Genomic DNA, 26089 nt, shown 5'->3' with positions numbered 1-26089 from the left:
ACAGAAAGCAGCATCAAGGCCAACACCTGCTTTAGATAAGGATGCAATTCACTCATGAGAATTGACACCCCAGCAGAAGACCAATCTTTAAATGCCATTTGCCTCTGACAGTCTAGACACCAAGCTTTCTGAATGCGGCTTAGCTGCCTGCTGCAGAAATAAACTCTACAATTTAAAATTGTGCCAAGCAGTTTCTTAAGAGAACAGCTGTTTTCATCTATGTCACCTTCCCCTTCAGTAAGGAATATTTTTAAAAAGAGCAAAAAAAATTAATAAAATAAAAACAAAGCCGTTCTGTCACCTTAAAGATCATGCATTCAAGAAAAAACTTAGATAATCACATGGCAGATCTCCTTTGATCTGTATTCCTGCATTGAGCAGGGGTTGGACTTGATGGCCTTGTAGGCCCTTTCCAACTTGACTTTTCTATAATTCTATGCCTCGATGTCTTTGTCTTCTTTATTTTTCTGCTTTTCCTTTGTTTTGTGTTCCTTCCTGATATGCTTGCACAGACTAAAACAACTTCCCCTTCACTAGCATTCATGAAAGGAAAACTGGTAACTGAAAGGGTATTTCTTACCACACTGTTTCTCTCTATCATCGGTGAAGGCAGAGGAGTTCCTGATACTGGAGTGGAGCCTGGTGTTTTTATCTCTTCTATCATAGTCATTATTTTTTCTGGTACTCTGGTAGCGTCACTGCATGTTTCCAGCCATCCAGGTAATTTGGAATTAAGTAATTCTGAGCTCTACAAAAATGTGATATTTAAATGTGTGTTTTTCTTCTTCTTCAAAGAAACAATATACATATCAAGTTGAATCTTAAGAACAGCCATGGATTCTGTGATACCTGTTCATATTTACTTTTTATATTGTTTGGTAAGGATGTGGTGTAGGAGGGGGTGAATGAAGGACATGGAATTTTGATAAGAATGATTCTAATTGTCTGGGAGAAAAATTAGATAAGAACAGGGATTGTGTGTTAAATACATCAGTTCTGAATCTGATATAGGAGCATTCTGATGTACAAAAATCTGGGAGGGGGTGGCATTTGGAGTGTAGGGGCCTGGGAGAGAAGGAGAAAGTGGCCCATGAGAGAGATGGGCCTGAGTGAAGGGTTGAATGTATGCACAAAAAGGAGCAACTAAGATTGGTGGCAGTGAAAGAGAAAGAGAGTAGTGAAGATTATTAGAGAAAAAAAGTTTATTCTTGTGATGCTTTAAGAGACCTTAAAGCAAGTGACAAGGCAAAGTGAGGCCTGACATCAGTGTCAGAGAGAAGGGGTGTGAGAGATTCTACAATGACATTTTTGTGTGAGTGCAGTCATCTTTAATGAAAGGTTTTTCTCACATTCTGTTGGGGGGGGGACACGAACAATGTAGCAACAGCATACAGATTCTGTTGTGAACTACATAAAGCATCACATAAAATAAAGCTTTATATACAAGTCCTTAGGAAAAAAATGATAAGAAACTCTTTGCACAACATGATGCTATTATAGGGTCATAACAACAGACAAGAAATGGTTACAGGCCACAAACTGAATTGAATTTTCATTTACAGACTTGGTCTTTCCATGTTTCAAATATCTGTTTCTTACATTTCAATCAATGGGGCCTAAAATGTGTATTATCTTAGTATGAATTCTGCACTGTTGAAAGGATCCTGCAACATCAGGCTCCACAATTTATTTCTGGCAATGTAAGATTCTCTTCTCATACCAACCTCTATGTAATAATACTTCATGCGTTGGGCAAAGCTGCAGTGCTTGTCAACTAGAAAACAGAATCTTTTTTTCTCTTCAAGTAAAGCCTCTCTGCAACCTTCAGCAATAAATCTCTGGATGTCGCTCTGCCGAGAAGTCACTGTTTCCAAATACTAAAGAAAACATTAAAAATAGATTCAGACAGAGAAAACTTGATACGCTCGTTTTGAACAACCTGAATCTAATAGCCAGGAGCTATTATAATATCTTACCATAATCCAGTTCTAAGAGAGTTAAGCAATTATATTATCTACCCACATCCTGATGAACCTGCAGAAATATTGTAACTCTATATCCTTGCTTTCTACACAGTACTGTCTCACAAAATATTCAACGATATTTTAGTCTTAGAAATATTAGACTGCAAAATACAGTGGAACCCCTGTGTCTGCAGGGGATCAGTTCTAAGCCCTGCCCCGCCCCACCCCACAGATGCTGAAAACAGTGGATAACAGCGAATCCTATACATGGTATAGATATACACTGTGATGTAGTGGATAGAGTGACGGACTAGGACTTTGGAGACCAGAATTGGAATCTGTACTCAGACATGGCAACTGAATTGGGGAGTGGAACTGGTAAAACCAAATATCACACTTATCTTGAAAGCCCTATTAGGGCTGCTATAAGTCAGTTCCAACTAGATAGTACAGAACAAAAATATACAGCATTGTCTCTTGCTCTCTCTAGTGGCCAGTGATGGTAATTCAACATAAAAATATGTACCTCTGTTTTTCTTCTTTTATTTATTTAACTTATATGCCACCCACACTATGTCTCTGGGTGGCTTACAAAGATTTAAACACAATAAAAAGATAATAATAAGTAAAATACAATTAAAAATACAATGCTCTAAAAATTGCCACCAAGACCCACAGTTGATTTTATTTCAATTAAAAACCTTCCGGAACAGGAAGGTTTTGACCTGGTGTCGAAATGTCATCAACGTTGGCTCCAGATGAATCTCACTCGGGATGGCGTTCCATAGTCTGGGGGAAGCTACCGAAAAAGCCCTTTGTCTACAAGTTGTCCCTCTTACCTCCTTGAGGGATGGCTCTTTCAGGAGGGCCCCCTGGCTAGATCGAAACGTGGCTGAATTGAGGGAGAAATGGTAGGTTCATATGGAAGGAGACGGTCCTTCAAATATCCAGGGCCCAAGCCATTTAGGGCTTTATTTTGAGACCCTGGATAAGTGAAACTGGATACTGATCATGTGGATATGGGTCCTACTATATCTATAAATGCTCCCTGTTCTGCTAGTTATGAGAAGAGAATCAGTCTCACATGAGCATATATCTCCTGTTTTTACACATGACAGCCTGGTAGAAATGAAAACAAAAGCATACTAACCTCGGTTTCTTTATGCTCATATTTCATTGCATTCCTTGCTCCCTGACTTTTTCTTCGGATTTTCTTCAGTTCAGCCTGAGACTTCTCCAAAGAATCCAATTTGCTTCTATGTTCATTCTGGTATCTCTTCAAAGTAGCCTGCAATGCAAAGTTTTTAGAGACCTTGTATAAGATAATTATACTGATAACTGAAGTCACTGTACCTGCAAAGTTAATACTTAGGAGACAGCGTGTGTGGCTAGCCTCAGTACAATGCCACAAAATGCCATGTCTAACGTCAGCAGCTTGCAAGCAGAAATTGCAGTACAGGTCGCTCAGTCTGGTTCATACAACCAACTGTTAAACAAAGAAACTGCTGCCATATTAATTCATTTATTCATGACATTTTAATCTTAAACAGCAATACACTCCATTACTATAGAATACAGTTACCAATGGTTGTTCTTCCCTTGCACTGAAATTTGATATACTTACGTTCATGTATTTTACATCTAGTTCGGTTTTCTTCTCCAGCTCAGATATAATTTCTTTATGGAATTTCTTGAACTTTAGAAATAAACAGATGACAGCATGGTCAAAAGATTAGTGTCTTCATATGTGAAATATGGAAGTAATGTACAATATTGCAAAAAAATGTTTACTTACACTTTCATCTAAGCTGTCATTCAATTTCTTCTGTGCAATGGAAATTTCTATAAGAACATGTCCTATTAACAAAAACAATTAAGTATTATTTCTGACTCTTGCTGTATATTCAGAATGTATACATTAATGGAAGATCCAAAAAAGACAAAAGGATCATGGTAGCTGTCCCCTCCCATGCACTGATAAGGTTCCATAACCTATAAGCATACAACTTGTTATTCTCTCTCTCAACAATGTGTTCAGCCTATAAATACATTTCAAAGATGTGAAGAGGTACAAATGCTCTTGCTGTAAAACTGCCTGCTGCTCCTGCACTTTTGTGCCCCAAAATATATTTCTCTCTATAGTCTTTGTTCTTTTGTTGAATGATATGACAGAGATTCTGTGTGGACAATAGTTTAGAACTAGAGCCCATGCTCTGTAAGGATAAAGTACCAAGGTTCAATTTTCAGAGTACTGAGGAAGGACTAAAGAAGACCTATGTCTGAAATCTTGGGAGTTTTATCCATTCTGAGCATAACAGTCCAACTACCTGAGTTGGCATAGGGCAACTTCCTGTATTTCCTTGATCACTAGGACATGATCTTCTTAGAAGATTTAACTCTCACATATGCCTGTGAGAACTGCAAATAATCCACCAGAGCTGAAAGTCAACATAAATGCACATGAATGGCAATTTTCTTGACAAATCCAGGAACTTCCCATGTGTGACAGAACCAGCAATCATTTGTGAGGAAGCACAGTCTTTTCCTTCTACATATGATGGAGGAAGAGGGCCAAAGTCAATTACTGAACCCTTTTCCATAGATATATCCTTTCTGCCTTGACTGTGATTTCAGAATCATGTGTAATTTAACTTGCCTTTCCTACTTTGCCAGATTAGTAGCACAGTCTCTGGCTCAGACCATCTATAATATATATATATATATTAATAGCCTGAATTGGCAATGAAAATAAGGATTAGAAGGCGTGTAATTCTGTCATCAGTTACATACTGCCAAGTCCCAACTTAAATGAGGCTGATGAATTAACAACTTCGTGAATGACTGTAGCTGAGACCATGAAATTTATTAACTTTAACTATTCATATTTGAAAACATAATGAAGAAATAAAGGAAACCTAATTTACTAAGTAAAATGGACTGTTCAGTTTAAGTTACAGCATAGTGAAGAATAAAGGTCCAGACCCCTGTTTAAACAAAATCCCAACTTCTATTTTCCTTCAGTTCTGCTCACACAGTACATGTTTTCAGAATTTGCTGCCACAGCAACACACTTGGCAAATTTGGAAAGATTAATGCACTAGGCTTGAGAACTTAAAGTTCTGATAGTTATCCAACAAGGTTGTGTGCCGGCTCAACTTTCCCAATCCTCGAACACTCCCTTCCTTTGGCTCTTCCTGCCACGACAGTGTAAATGTTCAATAAAACAACTCATTCACCTGGTGGGTCAAGAGTGGAAAACCTGACTTTCAGATGATGTTATTTTGGTCTCAGTCGGGCTTAGTATGACTGTAGCTCTCAGAGCAGTTGGGTGTGACTGCTCTTCCTGAATTTTTTTTTTCACTCTTCAGAAACAATTTGAAGGATTAATACAGTTGAGAAAGTAAATATTTAAGATTATTTTATAAAGATGTGAGTTTCTTCCTGGTCCTACATCGCCTGCTGAAAGTCCCCCTAGCACCATGCAAATGTATACACTGCCTTAATTGTTTACTCTTGTGCTATGAGACAATATTTTGACAACAAAAGTATAGTAATATTATGGGACACTAAGATGTAAATAGTAGAACAAACTGAGCAATTCCAGTTAAATGTCATATACTTCTACAGCTGGCAAATCTGGGGAATTTTGAAGTCAAATAATTAAATTCAAGTAGTATTTCATCAAATGATGCATCAATAAGTACAGTGGTGCCTCGCTTAACGAGCGCCTCGCTGAGCGATGAAATCGCTTAACGAGGCGCTCTGGGCCATCGCTGGAGCATTCGCTCAGCGATGGCTCCTATGGGGATTTTTCGCTTTGCAATATTCGCTAAGCGTTTCGCTTAGCGAATATCGCATAACGAAGCCAGGAGAACAGCTGATCGGCGGTTCCCAAATGGCCGCCGGAAGGTCCGCGCTGCATTTTCGCGCCCTGCCCTCGCTTACCGAGGGTGCAAAAATGGCGGCGCTATGGCAGAACATCGCTTAACGGTGAGTTTTAAAGCCATATGGCTTTTTTATTCCCGTTTAGCGATGTTTTCGCATAGTGAAGGTTAATCCGGAACGGATTAACCTTGCTATGCGAGGCACCACTGTATATGGCATGGGAGTTTTCTTTGCAGCAGGTATCCTAAAACAAACACAGTCTCTTACAGAAGTACTACAGACAAGAAAACAGAGAAGTACAGACTGAAGTGGGTTATTTCTTCTAAATGCAGTAAATCTGCCATTAAATGTTTTTGGTATTAATATGCTTCTGCAATTTAGTTTTTCAATCTACACTGTGGCTATCCCTGCCCCTCATCCTTGCCTGTCCTTAATCTAAGGACAATTACAATTTTAAAAATTTAATATTTCCCCCCAGTGCATTAGAAAAAACAGAAAAATATATCAGAAGATACAACCCTTTTATGCCTGCTACCCAGCTCCAACACCCAACTACTATACACAAAATTAAGGAGTAAGGGGAATTATCATTGATGGACAGAACAGCAAAAATCTTTATTCTAACTTTATTGCTTCATAGCCAATTAGGCTGTACACATAAACAGAAATCAAACCACTCTTAAAAAGTAATAGTTGACATGTAATATAATTACACATGAACAACGAGAAAAGCATAAAAGAATGAAATAATTAAATAAGCATTCTCAAGCAAGTATCAAGTTGTAAGAGTAACTGATAGATTGTGAAGCAGGCAATGAGTTCTGTCTTTAACGAATTCAGTAATCCAATAGGATATCATCATCATCATATATGTAGTAGTCTGTGCCAGCTAAAATAAAACTGTACATAGAGAGGATTTTTCTTGGTCCCACTTTGCACCTCCTCATTTGCACAAAACCAGCAATGCAAAAATACAGCTGTAGACCTAGACAAGGAAGGGTTATTATGGTATCACAAAAAGGGCACAGAATGGACTGATTTTTGATATGTATTTGGGTGCAGAACAAGTTGGGGGACTTTATATATCCCTTATCTTAACCACCTATAGTTATATGCTCCTATACTGAGACACCAAGATACACTAAATGTCTCAGAATTGAACAAATCTAAAAACCAGCAGACCCAAAATAGGTGTCATTTTCCTCTTTGAGTGCAGACATCCATATAAATAGAAATAGTTATTTGAAATGGAAAGAGTACGAAACTAATTGAGATGAGGAGATGGTACGTGTATGTTTGTGCATATGCGTCGTGTATGTATGTCTTTAATTTTTCAGGCAGGAAAAATGTTCTCTTCAGACAGGCTCCCCCCCCCCCCCCCCCCGGTGACTGGCTGCCTAAGAGTTTAAGTACTGGGTTTTGTTGTTGTTGTTGTTTTCCCTTCTAGTTTTTAAACTGTTTGTTTTTAATAGAGTAAGCCTTGTGTCCTCTTGAAAAGAAAAGTGGACTACGAAGATTCTAAATAAATAAATAATAAATAAATAATAGATGTATATATTTTTATTTATAGAAAAATGTTCACACACGATTCAGAGTGCCTAGGTGTAGTTAATAAACTGTAATAATCCTGTGGCATAATAAAAAAAACCTGCAAGTAAATTATAGCTGTTCTAAGATGTTGAAGGGAGAGATCAGGGAAATTCAAGGAGCACATATTCATCACCTGCTACTGGCAGTAACAGCGGCTGGAACTTCCACAATCAGAGGTATTACACCACTGAATATCTAGTTGAAGGAACACGAGTTGCAAATGCCCTTTACATCTTGCTGATAGGCTTCCAGGAAACATCTAGGATAATGGATATTACACTAGACAGACATTTTGTCTGATTGAGTAAGGTGAGGAGGAGGAGGAACACAATTATTCTTTTGTGTATATTCATCTCTGTATATCTGTACAGCGATTTACTCAGGATGGCTTGCAAAACTGCCAACAGTAATAATATATCACTTGTGTGACTAATAATTTCTCTCCTATACCGAATGTTCACCCCAACTATATTCATCGTATTATAGTGACACCTGTTCAATTCCATTTCTATCTACTGGTTTACACAGGTGTAACTAATTATAGCTCAGTAAACAACACTTGACTTACAAGTGGAACAGGATCCTTTTTGCCTAATCTTAGCCATGTCGGTTCTGAAGCTTGAAAAGGCAATGTTTTGCCAGAGCAGAAGTAAACATGAATCTGAATAGGACCTATTGAGTACAAATGTGAATTTAAGTGAACAGGGTAAAGTGTGTAGCGGGAAAGCATTTCCAAACCAATTATATGTAGATTTTTTTGCCAATATGTAGAAAATTTCTGCAAACTTTGGTGGTGAATTTAGTAAACTGCCTGCTTAGCAGAAAATTTTTGCACCATTGTGTGATTAACTGCCCAGTTAGAAAAAAAAGAGCATCAACAAGATCTCATGAATTAATGCATTTGCCGTGTTAGATAACTAAATAATTAAATAATGATCAGAATCCAATTGAAAAAATCAATCTGGTGTTAACTCCATTGGCATCAATTTTAACTGTGAACTGCTGCAAGGTAGGTCAATGTAGGTATTTGCTGTTACGTGCCAAACTGCACAACTAGTGATAGCAAATACCTACACTGACTTGTAGCAATTCACAACTGAAATGTATGCCAATGGTAGGGGTAACTAAGAGGATTCTGGCCATTATTCTTTTTCCTCTTAATGTTTCCTGTTCAGTCCCTTGGAACTCTGACAAAATATTAAATGGCATCCTAAACACTACAAAATGTATTATGGCACAAACCTTTGTAGGTTGACAGCAATGTTTACAGGAAAACATTTTGTTCATTAAACTAACTGGGTTTTGGCCTGAATAAACCTTTCTAGTTAGGTTATGGAAGTCTATAGGATTTTCTTGTTACTGTAACAAAAGGCTAACAGGGCTGACCCTCTGTAATCTGTATTAACAGCATTAAATATAATAACTATGTTATCTTCAAGTATTAAAAAGAGATTTTAAAAATTATGCCTATTTTAGTTCTTTTCAACACACTCCTTCTCTATATATGAATACAAAAAATTGACATGCTAAAATTATATTAAAAATCATTACAGAATGCTACACTTCTTATATTTAAACATTTTGTGCAAAATACTATTACACAGTCCGAATGCTTGAAAGATGACTGATACCTAAATTCCGCAGTTGCCAATACCTAAAGAAAAGGCTCTAAACTTTTTAGAAAAGGTTTTCACAGATCAAACTAATATAAACCTCATCCAGATGGAGCATATCTAGTTGACTGTGTTCTTCTGAAAAAGCAGTGGATTTATTTGTGTACTGTGGGACTGGCAACTACATGCATTTCAGGGATGAACATGTGAGGGTTAGGGATTCATATATCCAGTGCAAAAATTAGGCTTCATCTGATTTCCAACCTCCCACATTTTTTATTTGATAAGGGAGCTATCATCCGGCTAATCTCATCCCTCTTTGGAGGGAGGCTGAAGATTAGCACCAGGAAACTAAAGTTTAAAAACCAGCCAATAACCAGCAAGCCACAAAAAGTGAGGGAAATGCCTGTTCATCCATGCATAAATGGAAACACCATTTTGCAGCTCTCCGTACTCCACCAGTACACAGCAGGAACTAATTATTTGAGAAGGGAACTATTTATGAAAGAAAGGAACAAACTAAATGTTAAGTTCCGATTGTGCGATAAAAGCAAATCAGCCTAAAAGGAGAATACAGAAAAAGATAGAATGGCAAGGACTTTAATTATATTAAGACAAGCCTTGCATTGCCTGGATGGTGGAAACAATACTGAAATTTCAATGACTGAAGTGGTATATTTGGGGGAACAGATGTCTTATTTAGATAAGCCCTCATATTCAAGTAAAATCTATAACTACGTGTTGAAAGAAGCGCAGCCTGTTCTTATTCACTGTTCCAGCAAGCTGCCCCTCCTCCCTCCTCCATAAAAGTTCATCCTCTTCCCTGAGTTTTCATTCTCCCAGTCACTCTACATCTTATGTCCACACTCAGTCCTGATTCAGCTGTTTTAAGCTGCCTTCAAAACTCTGCACCCCTACAAAGGTCTCTGTAAACCTCGGGAACCTCCAAATATCCATTGTGACTCATAGGATGGAAGGCAGGGCTGGAGTAATTTATTGGGTTAGGGACAAACACGGACAAACAAGCAGGCACACACACAGCATGCTGAGAAACCTCTCATATTCCTTTGTTTTTCAGGGAATTCCAGTAGATACTTATCCTTGGGATCAGTATCTGCTGACTCACTTATCCATGGTCTGAAAATATTGAAAATACAGTATTAAAAGAAAAATCACCACAAAAAATATTTTAATGATGAAGTTACCATAACTGGCCACTAGAGGGAGAAACAGACCATGTTATTGATAGTGTTCACTAAAGAAAGATTTTCATGGGGTCATTATCAGAACTGGCTACTAAATGGAGCCAGGGACCATGCATATAGTGTTTTGCATTTTCAGCATGGGGAGGGGCTTTGAGTCAATTCCTTATGAATAGTTGGGTTCCACTGTATCTTAATTTTTAAAAATATGCCACTCCCAGGAGCCTTCCAATTGTTGTTGCAGGGACCAGATGAGGACCACAGATGATGGAGGGGAGGAACGAATAGTTTTTAAACGTTTCCTTTCTTGCACTCTCCTTCCTGCAGTTTTTTTAAAGCTGATATAATGAAAAAAAGGGAATCCTCCCCCAGTTACTCGGATTTTAAAATTATTTTAAGAACTACAAACCAGAATCCTCTAGTTAACATACCACCGGTCATACTGGGTACTGTAGACAAAAAAAAAAAAAAACCTTTTCTGTGCTCTTCCAACCTCCCTCATTTGCTTCTCTGCTGGGTCACTTCTTTCAGGATTCCTCTCTCACCTGAACCTACCATACAGCTACTATTCCCCATCCGGTCCTCCAGACCAGTGCCTCAGCCACTGATTGCAGGCTCACTGATCTTTGAACCCTGTTTTTTGTGGCTTAGCAAAAGGAAGGGAAAAGCAGCAGTCAAAGGAAGGGAAAACCACTGTTTTTCCCTTCTCTTTGCTAAGCCACAGGGCACAGCAAAGGAAGGTAAAAGTTTTCTAATTTGGGGTAAAAAAGGAGGGGGTCATCTTATACCTAGGGTTGTCTTATAAATGGAAAAATACGGTAGACAGATAGACAGACAGACACACATATAGATAGGTAGATAGATAAAGCTGAAGTGTGAAGAATTGTTTCCAGTCTGTGGCCCCCTTCAAATGTGTCCCCGCCCATTGAGAATGTCTGATCTAGAATTTTGCAGTATCACCTTCTACTGTTTTCCAAAGAAGTAATCATGTTAGTTTATCTCAGATTGGAAACTGGGAAAAGGAAAAGGCATTTTGTCTTTCACTCCTCTTTCTCTCTCTGTGTTAATTGTGCAGGTCCCTCTAGTGTGTGACTGTTGCTGTCTACACAATCATGGACAGCCTTCTATGACATTCAGAAATAGAATATATGATGATATGAATCTATACAAGCTAATCTGACAATCTCTTGTTCACACACAAAAAAGTTCAACAAATAAGGAAGAAACTAACTGTACATATTAGCAGAGTAACAAGATATTCTTTAGTCCTTTGTTTACAACTTCCTTAGTAAGCCTTAAATGTGTTCCTCTGGTCACACAGCTCTTCAGAGAATTTCCAGTGCACCAAGCCACAGACTAAGTATATGTTCAAACAGGTATTATTCCCACATAATAGGAATGACCCTAAATTATAAGTATAAACTTCACATGGAAACACCAAATGTTTTGTTTTCATGAATGTTCAGAATAATTATGTAGAAGATTTCACATGCACTTTTTAGATAGTAGAGGAAAAGAAGAGTTATTCAAGGGAACAGATAGTTATATAAGTCTGAAAGATTTGCAGGTAAAATTTAAAGAATGCAAGGGACAGACAGAAAATGAACTGATGGAATGTAGGCCTACCGTCTTCAATGCCACTGTATGAACAGTTTTGTTCTCTTATTAGAGTTGAAGGACACATGACCCAGCCCATTCCAAAATAAACACTTCCTTATTTTCAGATCAGGCCAAGAGGCCATATAGAGCCTGACAACAACTGACATGCCTACCAAAATAAAAGTAACCCAGTGTAATCAGCTTAATTGTAGTGCTCAGTCAGAATTAAGATAGGATGAACATCATGTCAAGGCACCAGTACATATATCATTCCTAAAGGTATATGCTGCATTTCAAAAGTGTCAGTGGGGAATGCCTATAAAGAAAGGAAAAATAGTATTCAAGCAAAAGCAAGGCATGCTTAGATGCCGCCCCATAGTGCTTAAAGAACTCTCTGGGTAGTTTATAAGTTAATTTCACAGGCTATATCTAGAAATTGAGTCATAGCAACTAGACTTCTTTCCTATTAGGTTGAAACGTTTCAGTCTGAAGAAGCAACTTGAATGAGTAGCGAAACGTTTCAACCTAATAGGAAAGAAATCCAATTGCCATTACTTAACTTCCAAATAATCTTACCTGGATGACTGAGAATCTTCACAGATATATGAAGGCTATACATTACCCCTCCCCAGCAAGCTGAGTACTCATTTTCCTGTCTTGGAAGGATGGAAGACTGAGTGAACCTTGAGCCTGCTATGAACTCCAGGTTGTGAGTAGTTTTGGCTGCCTCTTTCTCCTTTTTGTTTTTTTAAATGTATGACACATCTGGGAGGCAATCAGGGTTGCCTCTCAACATTTCCTAGTCCTAGGTTCAGATGAGGGCAGCAAGGCTGATAAGGGAACTGGAAACCAAGCGCTAGGAGGAAAGACTGAAAGAACTAGGCATGTATAGTCTTGAGAAAAGAAGACTGAGGAGAGATGGGATAGCACTCTTTGAATACGTACTTGAAAGGTAGTCATACAGAGCAGCAAGATCTGTTCTCAATCATCTCAAAGTGCAGTACACGTAATAATGGGCTCCAAGCTATAGGAAGCCAGATTTAGGCTTAATCTCAGGAAAAACGTCATAACTATTAGAGTGGTATGAGAATGCAACTAATGACCTGGAGAGGTGGGGAGTGCTCCAACCAACACTGGAGACATTCAAGAGAAAATTGGACAACCATCTGCCAAATCTGTTTTGATTTGGATTCCTGCCTTGAGCAAGGGGTTGAACTCAATGGCATTATACGCCCCTTCCAACTCCATTATTCTATTCTATACTATTCTGTTCTACTCTGCTCTATTATATTCTATTTCTGCTCATAATTATGTACACTTTATTCAAACATTACTATGGATGCTTTGATCATTCTATATAAGTTCTAAAATATAAAGAAAATCAATAATTTCCTATCCCCTAAGAACATTCAAGCTACAATTTCTGCACTTGTTATTAGAAAAAGAGCACATTCGACAAACACTCTAAAAACAGTGCTCCCTCACATCTCTTACAATTTTTCATAGGCTCTATTTAACAGATATTTTTCACCCAAGGATACTGCAGCTTTATGATTAAGAAATTTTACATTAGGAAATGTAAACAAATATCCATCTTGTCTCATTTAAAAGTGATTGGCAAGTTACAATCAGCAATTTAATACAAAATGAACAAACTCCAAACAGGTGTATGTCAATAATATATGAAGAAAGCATTATATACATTTCCCCCCATTTGGCATGGTACTAAGGATGTCTTATATATATCTATATATCAAAAAGGCTATCACCCCATTGTTAAATACCATTGACTTTCTTATCAACCAACCACAGTCTCTGGATCTTTATGCCATGTATAAATATTTGACGTTATCTCTCTTATGTATGTCTGAGGAAGTTGCACTTGCCACAAAAGCTCACATTAAAATATAACAATTAGTCTTTTTTAAATTTTTTGTTTTTATTTGTAATAATTGCATGGCTACCTCTTCTGTTCTCTCTGTTATTTGGGGAACATCATATACAGGGCTGCTGCTGGAATGGGAAAAATATACTAGTGACAACACTTCCACACACATGCCAATTCTGGAATGCCTTGTGCTCGCATATCAGGTACATATCCCTGTATTTGGGATCCTTTTTATATATAGAACACTGACTGCCTTGACTACAGAAGCCACTCTTGCCTTGTCAAAGCCTACATGAATAGATGGCTTGTGCAGACTTCAAAACTGCAGGTACTTCAAGAACAAAAGAAAATGCAGTAATTGCTCAACCACAGGCCTGAACATGCCCAAGGTCTTGACTTTGTTTAAGTAGGTTGGAAAAGAAGATCACCAGAATGGACGAGTCTCTACTTGTGTAATCACAGCCTGTACAGGGAAAATAGATGACTTTGAACCATTATTTTAAGCCATAAGCTTCATCTAAGAAGTTTTTGTGTTAACAAAGAGCTAGTAAATGTCAAGTACAGTATAGATTCTTCTTCTCCGTTTCATGTTTTGAGGAAAGAAACATTAACAGCTTAAAACAGAAAACCACACATGTATATATCAAAGGCAAAAGGTGTGCCACTAATGTAAAATAGATATAAGGGGTGGATGAAAGGTAAAAAGCTCTTAATTTTGCATCCAGAATATTTCATTATTTCCAGAAAATGAGCTTCCTAAGTGCAATATTTCACTTTTTTCATATCAGACAAAAAAGCAAAATAAAAATAGAAAAATAAAAAAACTAACAAAGACAAAAATATTGTGACACCTTACAAGCTAACTGGTATATTTTAGTGTGAACTTTTGCGGATCAGACATAATTCCTCAAACATAAGAGTGAGACTACATGGCAAATATTTACACATTCCTCTTTTGTTAAACTTTTCCTTCACCCTTTGTCTATCAAAATGCCTGGAAAATGTTTCAGCCAGTAAGGTTGCAAGGGGTCATGTCAGAATGCCCATGGAGGGCAAGGAGCAGGCCCAGAGAGACAGCAAAGGGTGTAGCAAGCAGTGTGGGTGGGTGGCCAGGCAGGAGACTGGTTGAGAAAAATGAGCTGGTGGGCCAACTGGAACAAGAAGTATCCATGCTTAGATCTGCTAATTGGATATTTGGATATTTATTCCACTAATTTGATCTTTGTTTCTTGCCCCACCACCCGCAAACGGTGATTAGGTGCCAGGTACAACAGGAAGGGCTAATTAACTACCTACTGGCTCAATAAGATTCAGCCCAGTGAGGGAGAAAGCCAGTGAAGCTGGGGCTGAGAGCAAGAAAGGGCAGGGGAAGGCAGGAGAGGGACAGGCAAGGTGACCAGTGCAAGGAGAGAAAGTGCAGCCAAGTCGAAGTGGAGATAAAGCACTACTCACACACATTCAAGTGTGCTTTGCTGCTATTCCACCCCCACAAGGGACATCATTCCCCTTTTACAACAGCTCCACTGGCTATTGTTCCATTTCTCAACACACTTCTAAGTCCAGGTTTTGACTTATAAAGCCCTAAGTGACTTGAGTCCAAGCTACTAGAAAGACCGCATTTCCATTTATGAGCCTGCCCATGTTCTAAAATCATCAAGAGGAGCCTTTCTCTCTGTCCTGTCACCCTGACATGCAAATGATGAGGACACGGCATAGGGCCTTTTCTGGTGCTCCTCCCAAACTGTACAACTTGCTCCCATGGGAGGTCAAGCTGGCCCCCTCTTTGTTATCCTTCCACATGCAAGCAAATACCTTTATCTTCAGGTAAGCAGTTTCTTAGTGATTGGTTGCCTAGGAGTTGGACAAATAATCTAACAAACCTTCTGCCCTAATTCTTGACTTCTCATTTTGAGAATTATCTATCTATCTGTCTATCTGTCTGTCTGTCTGCCTGCCTGCCTGCCTACCTACCTACCTACCTGCCTACCTAACTAATCTGATAGAACACTCCACAATGGCAAACATGCTGTTCATAATGTATAGCACCAGCTAAGGATGTGATATAAAATCTAAGAGAAAGAATATCAGGGCAGACAAAAACTCTTTTCAACAAAAGAGGCAATTTGGCTTCGAGGGACTACAGTAGTTGCCCACATGTCTCTGCCTATACCTTTTAAAATTCTCTTCTTCCATGTTAAGTGTCTTGCTTTACGGGAGTCCATACCACTGCTCAGAGTGCTATTTGGATCCAGAGTGAAGGTGGGAACATGAAATATATTGCCGCAATAGGTAGCACAAGCTACATCCAATCCAGGAGAAACACACCAAAAGGCCAAGCTAGCACTCAACAGAAATGTCAACGAGAGGAAATGCCTACAAGGCAGTGAGATATGAGCTTTGTGAAAATTAAACTAGGACACACCCACTGCTGCTCTTTAAGCTCTTCATTCCCGGAGGGTGCACTGTGACACCTATGACGGCAGACACAGTCTGCCATGATGAGTGTTTGAGTACATAACAACTGACAGTACCTATTTGTGTGGGTGTGGTTGCAGAAAACAAACCAGAAGATCAGAACATATCTGCCTGTAATTCTCTAATTTGCATGCCCTTTACATTACTTTTCACAATGCCTCCACCCTAATACCAAACTTAGCAAAAGACACTGAGCAGTTCTTATGCATATATAATATAAGCTGTGACCTTTGGACGTGGGTCCTTTCAGCAAGAAAATTCCAAATACTGTACCAGATTCAAATACACAATATCTTGCCCAGTCTGACCCTAATTTTATAGTTAATTCAGGCTGCATAAAAAATCCTGTATTTAGAATCCATTAATATATACTCTTTAACCCATTATTTGGAATAATTAATAATATAGTGAAACTGTCTGATATATGAAGTCCATAATTTCTAGCTTCTTTGTACGTTTTTGGGATGAAAAAAAAAGTTGAGCAATCTGAAACAATCAACAACCCATTTTACTTCTTCAGAGGTTCAGTGTTGTTTAGAGGATTAGACCTTTGAACTGCCCAAGACAATCAGCAACAGAATGTGATTAAAATCATGAAATTCCTTGTTCATGAATCAATTTGAGATAGGTTGAGGTAGAAGAGTTGGAGAAACATGAATTTGTAAACTCTGATTAGGAAAATACAAGTTAATTACTCTCAAGAAACCTGGCTTATTCTATCCGTTCAGAGACACATAACAGGACAATGTCATTGAAACAGGAGTATAGGTCTAAGAGGTGAACCTCTGGGCCTCTTTTTAGAGACAATATTCTGCTTAAAAAAGAACAATAGATGTTAACTTTCTAAGAGATGTAAAATAATAATTATTTCATTTTATAAGGAAAAGAACATTAAGGCTCATTCACTATCTGTTCATTACTACTATCATTTATATCAGGGCAGACATGGCTCTCTGCCCACCTCACCCCTTCCTGTTTCAGTAATAATATAACCCTACACGTCAGCAAGCCAGGTAAAGAGGAAAGGGGGGAAAGTCTTGCCAATGTCAATCGTATGTCTTGTAAATCTGTTAACCTTATATGGGAAAGGGAAAATAATTCATTTCAATTTGGAAAAAAATGTTGAAAAAGCGTCCATCACTAGAAAGCTGTTATCCAAGTATTTAAGGAAGACAGGTACAGTACAGGAAGCAACAGCCCAGATCCAGCACTATCTTCCACTGGATCTCACTGCTTGTACTAAAACTGTCTGTCTGCACCTACTCATGCACCCTGAAACCTGCTCTGGAAAAAGTATGGCTGAAAATGACTGACAGCACTAGATGCACCATTTGACCAAACTACACAGATGTTTCAGAATTGGGAATTCAGATAACAATATTAAAAACTAAAGAACTTCAAAATAATATATCATCCACAAATGAGATTTCCATGTAATGCTGATGCACATTAATCCAAGGAGTCTAGTAGCATGATTAATTAGAGTGTACTACACAGTAGTAATCTCAAAAAGTTGTCATCTTAATTCTGATTTAATGGAAAAGTGATAGACTCACTCTTTGGTTATCCTGACAGACTTTAAGGTCTCCTTTCAGTTGTAAATTGTTCTGAAAGGTCAGAAGCAGCCACAGGGAAAACTAGTTCAGATTTAAAACCCTCATTTGTTTTACAAGCATGATGGGAGAACTCTAATACAATGCATGATCAGTGCCAGAATTCATGATGTAAGGTCACTGAAACTGTTTCAAAAGCCCGTTGCTGGGACTGTTCTTAAAGTCCCAATAAGACAAAGAGAACAATCCATTCAAATGTTAAACGATCTTCTCTCTTCTCTATCAACTCTCTCATACAACTACTTTGCAAACTTTCATAGATTTGCAGAAGGACCAGACTGATCAAACCTATTTTTTTAAGTAAGTACTTCTGTGAAAACACAGGAAGTTTAAGGAAGAGGAGAAAAAGCTTTGTAACTTAAACTTTTTAGAATTTGGGATAGATTGATTAAACATTTGATTGCTAGATGTTTCCCTTTGTGTTGTTTCTCAGGTGTTCCAGCCTAATGGTAGGGATTCTGTGGAGAAGGCTAGGTAGAACTTTGACTATGACTGGGTCTTTGTTGTGTTTTGTGTTGCCCCTTTCCTTTGATGAGTTCTGTGCTTTGCTTCTGCTATGCTAGCGCCAACCACTTTTGCCTCCAATGCAGCCGCCAAGAGATTGCTTGAGGTGTAACAAAGCCCTTGGGCTCAAAATTGGGCTCAAAACCCTAGCATTATCTCAGGGTTTTGTATTTTTTGTAAAAATTCTAAAAGAAGCAGTGATTTTAAAGAAAACATTACATTTTATCTGATTCTAGAGAACATCTAGAAAGCCTATGGGAGCTGTCAGGGGCTGTAAGATATCTGAAGCACTGCACAAAAACCCAGTATGGCACTGTACAAAGTTCCACATTAAGGACAAAGGCAGAATGAAACCCAGCAGTTGAACCAAAGAATCCCAAGTACCTAGAAAATATCTCAAGTACCTAGAAAATATATGATCTTGCCACACAATTGTAAATTATCCCTGATTTTGGAGAAAGCAAGCAGAAATAATCTTCCAAGGCCACTAAACATCAAGATAAGCTATGTCACTTTCAAATTCACATCTAATGACAGAGTTTTCCTTCTTGATATTAAATATATTTTCATTAAACTATAGGGGGATAAAATGTTAGAAATTGCGAAGACTCATTTTGGATTTTTGAACTGTCATCCCCATAACTGCCTACCCCTATAACTCTGCTCAAAATTTATCATCTTCTGGTGGAATACTACAATTTATATGGTACAGTCCAGTGTGGGAAGAGTGGTATTAGAGCAGTTCCAAATCTCACAATATGCAGGATTCTCACAATATTCAGAATAAGTGTAGACTCTAAACAGACTAATTTTTAGGATCAGTGTCTCATCTTCCATTTATTGGAAATTCATTTTATATTCTACAGTGCTGCTACCGACATGCTACTGAATTATTTCACTGAGCTGTATGTTCACCAAATTATTTAAAAGATAAAAATCTTTATATTTAGGGGAAAGAAAGGTCTGCATACAATTTACATAGTTCTGTAGTATTAGCTGATGATGTATTAAAAGGTATCAAGGAAATGTATTTTCCCCCTCCCATTTTTATTCATTATCTGGAGGAACTTAAAGCAGAAACTCTGTAAAGGCATTTTCCAGATATTATCTCCTAATATCCTACTTGGAGGACAAGCATTTCAAATATTTCATGCCTTAAAGTTATCTTTTATATAATTACAGAGGTTTTTACACTTGTGGTCCAACATATGAAATATCTATTTTAAATTACGAACACCAAAGGTTTATGGAGAGATACCTATTTTCTGCTTTAGCCTCCAGTTATCCAGCATGGTAAAATTTATTCCTGACTTTATGATCATTTATATAGGCCTATAATATTAGCTACACTTCATTCCTATTAAATCCTTTAGTTATGTGTAACAAAAATAAATTGGGCCTTTACGCTTAGGTAGTCATAAGGTCAAGTTATTTCAGGAATGGATTCAGCAAACTAAACAAAGACACAGTGAATTTCAATTGACCTTCCCCATCACTGACCAAAGGTGGCATACAGATTTGACTGATTACTATAGAAGTGTCAGAATTAGAGTAATTCTATATTAAATGCTTATACTGATAGCCTGGAGCTGTATTCCACAGGTTCTTGGGCCTTAGAGTTCTGAGATGCCTTGACAGAGCTGCACATGAACGACATCCACCAGCGGAATGGTGGTAAAATTTAGAATCATAGAATAATGGAGCTCTATTAAAGCCCTGCAGTCCAACTCCCTGCTCAATACAGGAATCCAAAACAAAGTATATATGACATATGGTTGTCTAATTTTCTCCTGAATGCCTCCAGCATATTCTAATGCTCACTACCTCCTGAGATAACCGATTCCATTGCTGTATTGATCAAACATTTAGGAAGTTTTTCCTGATAATCAACTGAAGTCTAGTTTCCAGGAACTTGAGCCCATTATTATGTGCCCTGCACTCTGGGATGACGGAGAAGAGATCCTAATCCCCCTCTATATGACTACCTCTCAAGTATCTGAAAAATGCTAACGTGTCTCCCCTTTGTCGCCCCCCTCCCCAAGACTAGACATGCCTAGTTCTTTCTTTCCTCACAGGGCTTGGTTTTCAGTCCCCTGATCAGCCTCTCCTGAACTTGTTCCAGTTTGTTGTTCTTAAAGTGTGATGTCCAGAACTTGACACAGTACCCAAGGTTGAAGGACACATTACTCAAGATGAACTAAGATTTCTAGTTCTTCTTGTCTATACAGTATTCATATTCCTGGCCTTATAAATATAGACACCGGAGATTGTGTGATTTGTGGCCTGCTTTTCTCTGTAAATTTTTATATGAAGATTAGAGCTGCTTGGTCTGTTCCTCTTATTGTGCATAAACCTACCTCTATCTTTATCCCTGAGTGTCTACTTTCGTCCCATGTCCATTTCAGTTTAAAGTCATTTTGATGATGGTCTTCATGCTTTGGCCAAACACATTCTTCCCAGTCCTTCGGATTGTTTTAGCACAACCAGGTGTTCCGTACTGCTACCACCTTATGTGTGTTATGATCTGGCAAGTCAGTTCTGACTTATGGTGACTCTAGTAGGGTTTCTAAGACACGTGAGATACTTAAGGAGTACCAGTGCCACCTCCTTGCCAGTGAGTTCCTATAACTGACCAGGGATTTGAACTCAGGCCTCTTGAGTCTTAGTCTGCCATTCTGCCCACTATGCTGGCTCTCATCTTTTTCTTGATATCTAATTCTACTCAGGAAATCACAAAGTTCTTTACAACAAGTATTTCCTTGCAGCAGGGAATGATAGTTCACCTTTTCTCAAATGAAGTATAAGCTTTGGCTCTGAACATAGTATGACTCAATGTTATTTCAGGCAAAATGTGCTGATGCAGAAGTTCTACAAAGAGAAGGCTTTTCATGTCATATTCTTTTCTCCCTTCTCCAAATGCCTTTCAGAGCATTCTTACTCAAAGGGTTGTATTTCTTCTCCCCTATCCTTTTGTACTCCAACCTGTCCTACCTCAACTGCCAGTTTCTTTTGACTCTATATCCTTATGATTTTATATTCATTTTCTCCTAAAACGGGTTCTGTATCTTCTCAATAGATTCATATGGGTCATTCCATCAAATGCATGAACATAAATACAATTAAGAACAGGGCAGAAAAATCCTTTGAGAAAAGCTTCATGTGTTTCCAATCATTTTCTACACAGAATTAAAACATCCACTGTGTTAGTATAAAAAGGCATGGTAGCCTGGGTATAAAAGAGAACTATGAGGAAATTAATTTAAAATGCAAAGGTAAACAATTATGTAACTTGGTATTAATATACTAGAAGAGTTTCCTTCCTTGTACCGTTCTGAAATGAAGCTGCCAGAAGCTTTTATTATATCCCATATCTGGCCAAAAAAGGGGAAAATGATGTTGTCTGAAAAATATTGACTCAGAACAGGAATTACTCACTGGAACTATATCAGAGGTACAAGGATAAAGAAGCTCAGGTTACTAGGGCAGCTGTCCAAAAGGGTGCACAGTAAGAAGAGTATTGCTTCAGCATGGTCAGGTTTCAATTGCAGTTTTGTAGGAAATGCTGCTGCCCCACCCCTTCCTGGCCTGTCATCAGGACCTTGATTCACAGCATGCATCTGTTTCACAAGCAGTACTTGAAGTCATTTGATGAACTACCCAATGGACACTATGCTTCTCTTCTGGACTTCTGTTCAGGCATAGTAAGACATTTCTTCTTGTGATTATGCTGATGGGTCTGGAGTGACAGGAGAGAAAGGAACAGCTCACGGCACTTCAGTTCCTACAATCAGCCTCCTTGAGTGAGATGCGACATCAGAAGGCTTATGGCATTAGTCAAGACCCTTCAACTCTCACAAGCACTTAGGCCAGCAGCAGACTTCTCAGAAGTCTCACTCGGCTCTAAATTGGTTCTGCCAGAATGTAGCCAGTCTTTAAGGTGCCACAATGTTTTTGTCTTCTTTATTTTTATTGTTCTTTTGCTTTGGCCTGATATGCTAGCACAGACAAACAAGGCTACCTCTTCTAAAATTATCTGGTAACAGTTAACCTCTTTACAAATTGTGATATGTTCAGAATACATGGTTAGCCCATGCAACACAACACTGGCATTACCACATCTTCATTTGGCAACAGCTTCTACACCATTTTCAGCAGTACCTCCACCTACTGCTGTAGACTAATTTGGAGGCAACCACAGCACAGATAATTATTTTATGAATTTAACTGAAAAGATAGGTGGTTGTTTGCTCTATTTTTTTGGTTGCTTTGAGTGCCTCCATCTGGAGAAGAACAGTGGGACAAAATAATAAGTAACTATAAATAGATAGGTTTCCTCAAACATCCTCACTTCAACTACTGACTATATTCCTTGCTATGGAAATGCTGACTTTTGAGTACTGTTTCATTAGAGTTTCAAGGGCTTCTTTTCAGACTGCTAAAAATATTTTACTGCTTCGTCCAGAGTTCTGTGACCTTTTGTACCTTCGTATTTCTACAGCAAGCATTTTATCTGAAATTAAACTGGAGGGAGTCCAAAACCATCATTTCAATGAACATAAAATTGTTTCACAGGAACTTTTATGGGAGATTTTAAGTTTTCTGTCAGAAAATTGTCATAAGGACATCCCAACTATAAGTTGTACATTTTAAAGTAGTAGACACTGATGTGACTGTGCCCAACTAAATTCAAGCCAAATTTGGCTGTAACACGTTAGAAGAAATTATGTATCAACAGACTATTTTTCTAAGTAATGAGGGCTTTTTAAAACATAAGAATTGGCAACATACTTGCCCTTTAATTTAACAAATAAATAATGTTGAAGGTTGGGACCATTTGGTGGAATTTTTAGTTATTTTCTTCTTTTTTTATATTTTTGTCGAAAAATAATGGAAGAAAATACATTTGCAAAATATTGCTTTCTTCCCATTACAGATAGGTGTTTCTTTACTTAGCTTGGGACAACAGCAGGGCCATAGTGTTAAAATCCTTCCTCCCTATTACATTTCTGATCTAGTTTCCACCTGTTTACTGAAAACCCAGACAAGGGCTAAAAATGTGTGTTATTAGTATGGTAAGCAACATTTGCCTTAACACCTCTGAGAGCTATTGGACTACACCTACTGTTACCATTAGCCAGCACAGTTATTAGTGAGAGATCACAAATACTGTAGTCCCACAAAATCTGGCGGGTTTATCCTTGCACAAAACAAATGCTTGAATTATGCTCCACATGGTAAATTCCATTGTTTTTCCTAAGTATAACTCACCCTTCCTAAAATGCTGGTGAACACTGAAACATTTTTTTACAACTTGTGCAAATATTTCACCTCAATAAAAACTAGGTACTTTGCTAAACGATGGTACTCAGAAATAAGAAAACTGGTTTTTGCATACTCTTCTACATTGAGGAGAGCATTTAAGATTGTAACACACTGGAGAAAGGTATAAATGCAATGCAACACTGCAATCCTGCACTGCCATATGAATGCAGTACACATGCTTTGCACTCATATTACGTCAGATGTTTTTGTGCTCTCGCATATCAAAGATGATATATTTTTAAAAATGTATTTATCTACTAAATGGGTCAATGAGCAACAATAATATTGGCACCTAGCCAGGTATTATATAACTCAGGTTACTTTATATCTGAAACTTCTGGCCATGATACCCTGCAAATGTGTCCTATGCAAATCTTTCTTAAAAGAATAAGTAAAAAAAAGGAGTAACTTCACTTATTCTCTATCTAAGTTTGTCTTCCCTTCTCATCTTTTTCTCTGTTGTGTTTTTCACGGTCAAATGTAAACTTCCAAGTACCTGCAGATTTAAACTTGATTTAAACACATGCTGATGTATCAATGCTAGGGGGTACTTTCGTCTAGTTTTTTCCCCTCAGAACCCTATGTATGCTGAATTGATCCAGCGTACAAATAATAAATACTATAGCTCTCAGTTGACTGCATTACTATTCTTACAATCCTGAACAACTGATGCATATGAGACCCATCAGCATATTGAAATTCCTAGTATGTTCAGCCAGTCCTTCTGAAAACTAACTTGCAAAGCAAATAAGGTGACTACATCATGATTTGTTAGCTTTTTGTTGTTTACATTCTGTATTCAACCCTGGGGAGTGGCAGAATAGCAAAGTCACACAATGACACCTTTTAGAAGGAAACCAGTAAGATAAGCAACTAAAAGGCATAAGTACTGCTCAAGAGCAATTTACATTCCAGATAAACATGAAACCAGTATGCTCCTGTACTCTTAAGAATCTACAGAGATGGAAAGAGTATGTATAATCCTTAAACTGTTTTGTTTGGTTTTTTGGTGGGGTAGTAATTCCGAACTGGATCACAGGAGCAACCCCCCTTTTCAACAGTTTTCCTAGTTTTCACAGTTTCTTTTTCAACATAGGCAGATCTCTTCCCTTTCAATTGATAATATGCAAGATATTTTGAACATACATATAATTTGGCAAATCAGAGTAAGGCGAGAGAAGAATATGGAAAAATTATCTTGAACTATTTAAACTTTTATCAAAACTAAAGAAAGCAAGAGAAGAAATCTGAAAAGCAAATCCAGATTTTCTTTCAATTCTTATGTCAACATTTGGATGCTTATGCTGTCAATTTCACAAGACTAAAAGTAAAAAAATGTACTCAAGACTAAAATGCAGATAGAAGGTTACAATTAGGAATAAAACAACTTTGTACTCAGTGAATCTCACAAATTAAAAACATACACCTTTCAGTCTTTAAGTATGTTAGTTCCAATAATAACTCCTAAATGACTCAAAGAGGAACTGGGAATCTCTTAACTCCAACCCATCCCAAGAAGATGAAGAACATGACAGCCAGTGCTGCCTACTTCTCCCCTAGTCTTGAGTTCTCTGCAGATTTATGTGGGAAAGCAATGCTTGAACGCAAGTGAGTGTAGAATCCAAAACATATAGTCCCAAATTATGAGATTGATTTTCCCAGTTAAAAAAGATAACCAGCCCAGTCACTGGACTGAGCTACATATACTGGATTTTACTTATGTAGGCCATATTTAAATGTTGCATCTCCATGCAAACATCCAAGTCAGAGCAGATGCAACATGAAGACAGTTGTACTCTTCCTTTCTTCCACTTGACTGGCTGGATTACAAAAATATCAATCAATCCAGCCCTTGCAGAATGTAGGTAAACAAGTGGGGCCCCAAATATTTAAATAGTAAGGCATCTGCAAGATTCATATGAAAGTTATGATTTTTATCCTATTGATCATCCAATGAACTTACCATAAGCTCCTTTTGCTAATGAACTTCAGGCACCTTCTCATTAGTTCCATGTATCAAGGCAAATTTTGTGGTATTCCTGAATAATTTGGTGTACTTACCCAGTTCTTTAGAAACAGGCGAGGCAACTGCAATGTCACCTATTTTTGCAACTCCATCATAGTAGGCTCTTCCAGCAAGAATCATAGCTACAAAAAGAAATAAAAGGATTAAGGAAATATTATGTATTGCAGTATCTCAAAATGAATTGTACTTTACTGTCTGATAACTGTTAACCATACCTCGTTGCTTGGATTGCATCAAAACAAAAACATACTTTCCTCTTTTGTAGACAAATTTCTCATATACCAACAATTACAAGACATTTCACAAAGTACACAAACAACTTATGTATATAATGATGTCTAACTCTAGACTAATGATTTTTTCACCTCATATACCTGTTGAGTATAAACTGTGAAGAATTACCATGTA

General features: G+C 37.8%; 1 protein-coding gene across 1 annotated transcript in view; it reads right to left on the bottom strand.

The window, feature by feature from the left end:
* The window catches only part of BAIAP2L1 (BAR/IMD domain containing adaptor protein 2 like 1), a 68283-nt gene that overhangs the window by 15370 nt on the left and 26824 nt on the right, over window positions 1-26089 (bottom strand). Inside the window, exons 3-8 of the mRNA XM_072982984.2 lie at window positions 25717-25803; window positions 3760-3821; window positions 3589-3660; window positions 3115-3252; window positions 1725-1877; window positions 581-748 (exon numbers count right to left, since the gene is read on the bottom strand). Coding sequence (XP_072839085.2) covers window positions 581-748; window positions 1725-1877; window positions 3115-3252; window positions 3589-3660; window positions 3760-3821; window positions 25717-25803 — 680 coding nt within the window. The remainder of the gene's footprint in view (window positions 1-580; window positions 749-1724; window positions 1878-3114; window positions 3253-3588; window positions 3661-3759; window positions 3822-25716; window positions 25804-26089) is intronic.

The sequence above is a fragment of the Pogona vitticeps genome, chromosome 13, assembly GCF_051106095.1.
Source record: "Pogona vitticeps strain Pit_001003342236 chromosome 13, PviZW2.1, whole genome shotgun sequence".
In the NCBI taxonomy this organism is placed as follows: Eukaryota; Metazoa; Chordata; class Lepidosauria; order Squamata; family Agamidae; genus Pogona; species Pogona vitticeps.
The sequence above is the reverse complement of the archived record's forward strand: the minus strand, read 5'-3'. Positions and strand labels throughout refer to the sequence as shown.